This window comes from Cherax quadricarinatus, chromosome 87 (genome assembly GCF_038502225.1).
Source record: "Cherax quadricarinatus isolate ZL_2023a chromosome 87, ASM3850222v1, whole genome shotgun sequence".
Taxonomy (NCBI): Eukaryota; Metazoa; Arthropoda; class Malacostraca; order Decapoda; family Parastacidae; genus Cherax; species Cherax quadricarinatus.
In genome coordinates, this window is record NC_091378.1 from 11,256,043 (window position 1) to 11,262,042 (window position 6,000).

The following is a 6,000-nucleotide window of genomic DNA, read 5'->3' on the forward strand; positions in this document are numbered from 1 at the left end:
ATTCTTGTCCTGGTGACCCGTGGCCTAGTGACTAAAGCTCTCGCTTCACACGGCGAGGGTTTGGGTTCGATTCAATGCGAGGGAAGAAGCATTGGGCGTGTTTCTTTACATCGGTTGTCCATGTTCACCCATTAGTATAATGGGTACCTGGGTGTTAGTCTACTGGTGTGGGTCGCATCCTGGGACAAAACTGACCTAATTTCTCAGAAATGTCATTGACGTCAGCTAGGCCTGTTTACCTTGTACATAAGAACATAAGAAAGAAGGAACACAGCAACAGGCCTACTGGTCCATGCGGAGCAGGTCCATGTACCCCCCCCCCCGGATAAGACCAATGACCAACCCCCTCCGGATTAGCCCAATGACCCACCCAGTCTGGTCACCTCCACTTTAGGATGGAGAACTGCACCAGACCCAGCAGCACAAGCTAGTCAGGTTCAACTCACACCCACCCACACCCACTCATATATTTATCTAACCTATTTTTAAAACTACACAACGTTTTAGCCTCTGTAACTGTACTTGGGAGTTTGTTCCATTCATCCACAACTCTATTACCAAACCAGTGCTTTCCTATATCTTTCCTGAATCTGAATTTTTCTAACTTGAAACCATTGCTGCGAGTCCTGTCTTGGCTGGAAATTTTCAGCACGCTATTTACATCCCCTTTATTTATTCCTGTTTTCCATTTATACACCTCGATCATATCTTCCCTAATTCTAGGCCTTTCGAGAGAGTGCAGATTCAGGGCCCTCAGTCTATCCTCATAGGGAAGATTTCTGATACATGGGATCATCTTTGTCATCCTCCTCTGTACGTTTTACAGAGCATTTATATCCATTCTGTAATACGGTGACCAGAACTGAGCAGCATAGTCTAAATGAGGCCTAACCAAGGGTATATAGAGTTGAAGAACAACCTGAGGACTTCTATTATTTATACTTCTAGATATGAAGCCAAGAATTCTGTTAGCTTTATTGCGAACACTAATACACTAATGTCCAGAACTCCTAAATCCTTTTCGCAATCAGTAGTATTAAGATCTACATTATTTAGTTTATATGTGGCATGGTTATTTAACTGTCCAACATTTAGAACTTTGCATTTGTCAATATAAAGTGCATCTGCCACTTCTCCGACCATTGCATCAGTCTATTCAAATCATCCTAGAGTGCTCTAGTGTCCTCATTAGAATGAATTGGACGGTCTATTTTGGTGTCATCAGCAAATTTGCTTATGTCTCTATTTATTCCCTAATCTATGTCGTTTATGTAAATTGTGAACAACAGGCCCAACACTGACCCCTGAGGAACACCGCTTGTGACGTGCCCCCATTCTGATTTCTCCCTATTTATGCAAACTCTCTGCTGTCTATTTGTCAGCCATGCCTCTACCCAGGAAAAAATTTCTCCTCCTATTCCGTGTTCCTTAAGTTTCCTCAATTGCCTCTGGTGTGGAACTATCGAAAGCCTTACTTAAGTCTATATACACAATATCATATTCATTAACATGATCTACCTCCTCAAACACCTTAGTGAAAAAAGTTAGTAAATTCGTAAGACAGGAACGCCCCTTTGTAAAACCGTGTTGAGATTCATTAATCAATCTGTGCCTGTCAAGATGGCTACGAATTGCTTCGGCAATTATTGATTCCATAAATTTTCGCACTATGGAGGTAAGGCTTATTGGTCTATAGTTGGAAGCCAAGGACCTGTCACCTGCCTTGTAAATAGGTATTACATTTGCCATTTTCCACTTATCAGGCACTATGCCAGTTTGTAGTGATATGTTAAAAAGATTAGCCAAAGTATGCTAAGTTCCTCTTTACATTCCTTTAACACCCTTGCAAACAGTTCATCAGGACCTGGGAATTTGTTAGGTTTTAGTTTCTCTGTTTGTCTGAGGACCATGTCACTAGTTACCGCAATTGTACATAGTTTATTATCATCCTGTTCTACATAATCTATTCAGGAATATCGCTAGTATTTTCCTGGGTGAAAACTGAGAGGAAGTAGGTATTGAGAATTTTACACATATCCTTATCACTGTCAGTGATCTGACCAGAGTTATTCTTAAGTGAGTCAATCTTGTCCCTAATCTTACTTCTGTATACCTGAAAGGACCCCTTTGGGTTAGTCTTTGAATCCCTTGCGACCTTAGCCTCATAATCTCTTTTAGCTTTTCTTATTCCTTTCTTTATTTCTCTCTCTAACTGAAATTGATTTCTTAACTTCCCATCCCCTCTTTTGATACGCCTATATATGCCTCTCTTTTGACCAACGAGATGTTTTAATCTTTTGTTCATCCATTTGAGATCATTTTTGTTAGATCTAATTTCCCTACTCGGAACAAAAGTTGTCTGAGCAGCTAGAACTATGCTCTGAAAAACGTCATATTGGCAACCAAGATCACCTACCTGACCCATAGTCAGGACATCCCAATTTAGCCCACCCAGGTAATTTTTCAGTCCCATGAAGTCGGCCAAGCGAAAATCTGGGACAGAGATTTGATTGCAGTTATCTGGGTAATTCCATGATATATAGAAACTAAGTGATTTGTGGTCACTTTCCCCAGGCTCACCATTAACCTCAAGATTATTAATTAGTGAATCTTTGTTGGCAAGAACCAAGTCAAGCAGATTGTTCCCTCTAGTTGATTCTGTCACAACCTGTTCTAAAAAACAATCCTGAACCGTATCAAGAAAGTCACTAGACTCAAGATTTCCTGTCATATTGTTCCAATCAATTTGTCTAAAGTTAAAATCTCCCATTTTCACAACATTTTTATATCTAGATGCCTTATGAATTTCGTCCCATAACAGCTTACTGCACTCCCTGTCAAGGTTTGGGGGCCTATAAATCACACCCAAAATTAATTTGTCACGACCCTCGAGAAACTGTAGCCAAACAGATTCTGTGTTCGATGTTTCTAATCTTATATCATGTCTATGACAATTTAAATTTTCTCTGACATACATCGCCACTCCACCACCCTTCCTGTTGACCCTATCAGTGTGGAATAGTTTATAATCCTGTATGTTGCATTCAGAAGGCATTTCTCTATCTTTCAGGTTGAACCAGGTCTTGTTATACCAATAATATCTATTACCTAGACTTTCAAGTAATCTTAGCTCATCTATCTTATTTCTTAGACTCCTACTATTTGTATAGTAAACCTTAAGGGAGCTAGTCACTCGTTGCCCTCTGCTACCTCTGTTTGTTGATCAATTGATTTGCCATTACTAGCAACTTTATTTTGAATATTGTCTTTTAAACATATCCCTGAGGTATCCTAGTAATAACTGCTGTTTTTAACCCTAATGCTGCAGCCTGATTGTTTCCCACAAACACCCATACCTCTATAATCTATCAGTTTAAATTCTTAGACAAGTCATCAATTATCCTCTCAATCGAATTGGCTAATGCTACCACTGCATCCCCAGAGAGATGAACCCCATCCCTTGCATACATATTAAGTTTGCCAAAGAATAGGTCCCAGTTATCAATGAATGGGATTGCAAATTCCTTGCAGTACCTGTCTAGCCAGCAATTTATACCAATTGCCCTAGACATCCATTCATTGCCCACTCCCTTTCTAGGCAAGATGCTACATATGACCGGGATGCCTCCCTTAGACCTAACTGCTTCTATGGCAGACCTGTACTTATCTAGCAGCTCCTGTCTCCTGTCCTTCCCAAAGTCATTGCCCCAAGCACTAAGACAGATAATGGGCTTGTTCCAATTACCTGACATAATGTTATCCAACCTGCTGACTATGTTACCAACACAAACACATATTCTTTGTCTGACCTTTCTGTCTCTGTTACAAAAAGCACATTTCATATATCATACCTGAGAATCTCCTACTATTAAAATATTCTTACCTTGATTAGCAGGGGAATCAGTGGTACCTTCAACCTCACTAACCACTGAAGTGCAATCGTCCTGGAGAACAGAGAATCGATTTCCTACCTTCACAATAGTCTCTGATAACCCTTCTTAGCTTCCTGAACTGTGTACCACTTGCCACTTAAAGCGGCTGCCACTATCACTGCTAGTGACCATTTCATCCTTACCAGCTAAATCCTTCTCCCACTCGCTCCCAAACTCATCTAGGCGAATCTTCAGCCTCCTATTTTCCTCCTGAAGAAGTAGAACCTCATTCTTCAACACTTAAACCTGAGATTCTAAAACACTACAACAAGCCATGGTGCTTGGTAACACCCCATGCTAACTCCCAGAGCTTAGGACAGGTATGACCACTGACATAAATGGGGAAAGAAACTAGAAGAACTTAGCATGAGAATGTAAGAGAGAATAGATATGGAAAGCAAGAATTGGGAGATGCAAGTCATAGCAGCAGAGGCTAGGATACAGAGAGTAGAAGAGGAACTGAAAAATCTGAAACAGCCTAAAGAACTAAAAATTTGAGAATGACACCAGAGACCGCTACCTCAGTCACAATCAAGGGGACTGTAGGGAACGAAGGAGCGAAACTACATGTAGAAGCCCTGTCAGAGGGGACTGTAGTAAATGAAAAAGCTAAGCTGTATGTGGAGGCCCTAACAGGTGAAGAAGCTGCTAAGTGACCTTGTTACCTCAAAGGCAATGGGACCGGACATCTCCCTGTGGGTCCTCAGGGAGGGAGCAGATATACTGTGTGTGCCATTAACCACAATCTTCAACACATCCCTTGAAACTGGGCAACTACCTGAGGTATGGAAGACCACAAATGTAGTTCCCATTTTTAAAAAAAGGAGACAAAAAAGAGGCACTAAATTACAGACCAGTGTCACTGACCTGTATAGTATGCAAAGTTATGGAGAAGATTATCAGGAGGAAAGTGGTGGAGCACCTGGAACGGAACAAGATTATAAACGATAGCCAGCACGGATTCATGGAAGGCAAATCCTGTGTCACAAAACTTCTGGAGTTATATGACAAAGTTACAGAAGTGCGACACGAGAGAGAGAGGTGGGTTGATTGCATTTCCTTGGACTGCAAGAAGGCCTTCGACACAGTTCCTCACAAGAGAATAGTGCAGAAACTAGAGAATCAGGTGCGTATAACAGGAAGGGCACTGCAATGGATCAGAGAATATCTGACAGGGAAGCAACAACGAGTCATGGTATGGGATGAGGTATCACAGTGGGCACCTGTGATGAGCAGGGTCCCACAAAGGTCGGTCCTAGGACCAGTGCTATTTCTGGCATATATGAATGACATGATGGAAGGGATAGAATCAGAGGTGTCCCTGTTTGCAGATGATGTGAAGTTAATGAGGAGAATTAAATCAGATGAGGACCAGGCAGGACTTCAGAGAGACCTGGACAGGCTGGACACGTGGTCCAGCAACTTAGTTCTTGAATTCAACCCTGCCAAATGCAAAGTCATGAAGATCGGAAAAGGGCAAAGAAGACTGCAGACAGAGTATAGACTAGGTGGCCAAGAACTGCAAACCTCACTCATGGAGAAAGATCTTGGGTTGACCATAATGCCAAACATGTCTCCGGAGGCACACATCAACCAGCTAACTGCTGCAGCATACGGGCGCCTGGCAAACCAGAGAATAGCGTTCCAATACCTTATTAAGGAATCGTTCAAGACACTGTACCCTGTGTACATCAGGACCAAACTGGAGCATGCAGCACCAGTTTGGAAGCCACACCTTGTCAAACACATCAAGAAATTAGAGAAAGTGCAAAGGTTTGCAACAAGGCTAGTTCTGGAGCTCAGGGGTATGTCCTACAAAGAAAGGTTTAGGGAAATTAGACTGACGACACTGGAGGACAGGTGGGTTAGGGAAGACATGATAACGACATACAAAATACTGGGTGGAATAGATAAGGTAGATAGAGACAGGTTGTTCCAGAGAGGGGACACAGAAACAAGGGCTCACAATTGGAAGCTGAAGACTCAGACGAGTCAGAGGGATGTTAGGAAGTATTTCTTCAGTGATAGAGTCGTCAGGAAGTGGAACAACCTAACAAGTGATGTAGCG

At 42.0% G+C, this 6,000-nt stretch overlaps 1 protein-coding gene across 1 annotated transcript in view; it reads right to left on the reverse strand.

The window, feature by feature from the left end:
* LOC128703824 (dynein axonemal intermediate chain 1-like) overlaps positions 1-5,504 on the reverse strand; it is a 110,397-nt gene extending 104,893 nt beyond the window's left edge. Inside the window, exons 1-2 of the mRNA XM_070103778.1 lie at positions 5,460-5,504; positions 4,020-4,142 (exon numbers count right to left, since the gene is read on the reverse strand). Coding sequence (XP_069959879.1) covers positions 4,020-4,142; positions 5,460-5,504 — 168 coding nt within the window. The remainder of the gene's footprint in view (positions 1-4,019; positions 4,143-5,459) is intronic.
* Positions 5,505-6,000: the final 496 nt, after the last annotated feature.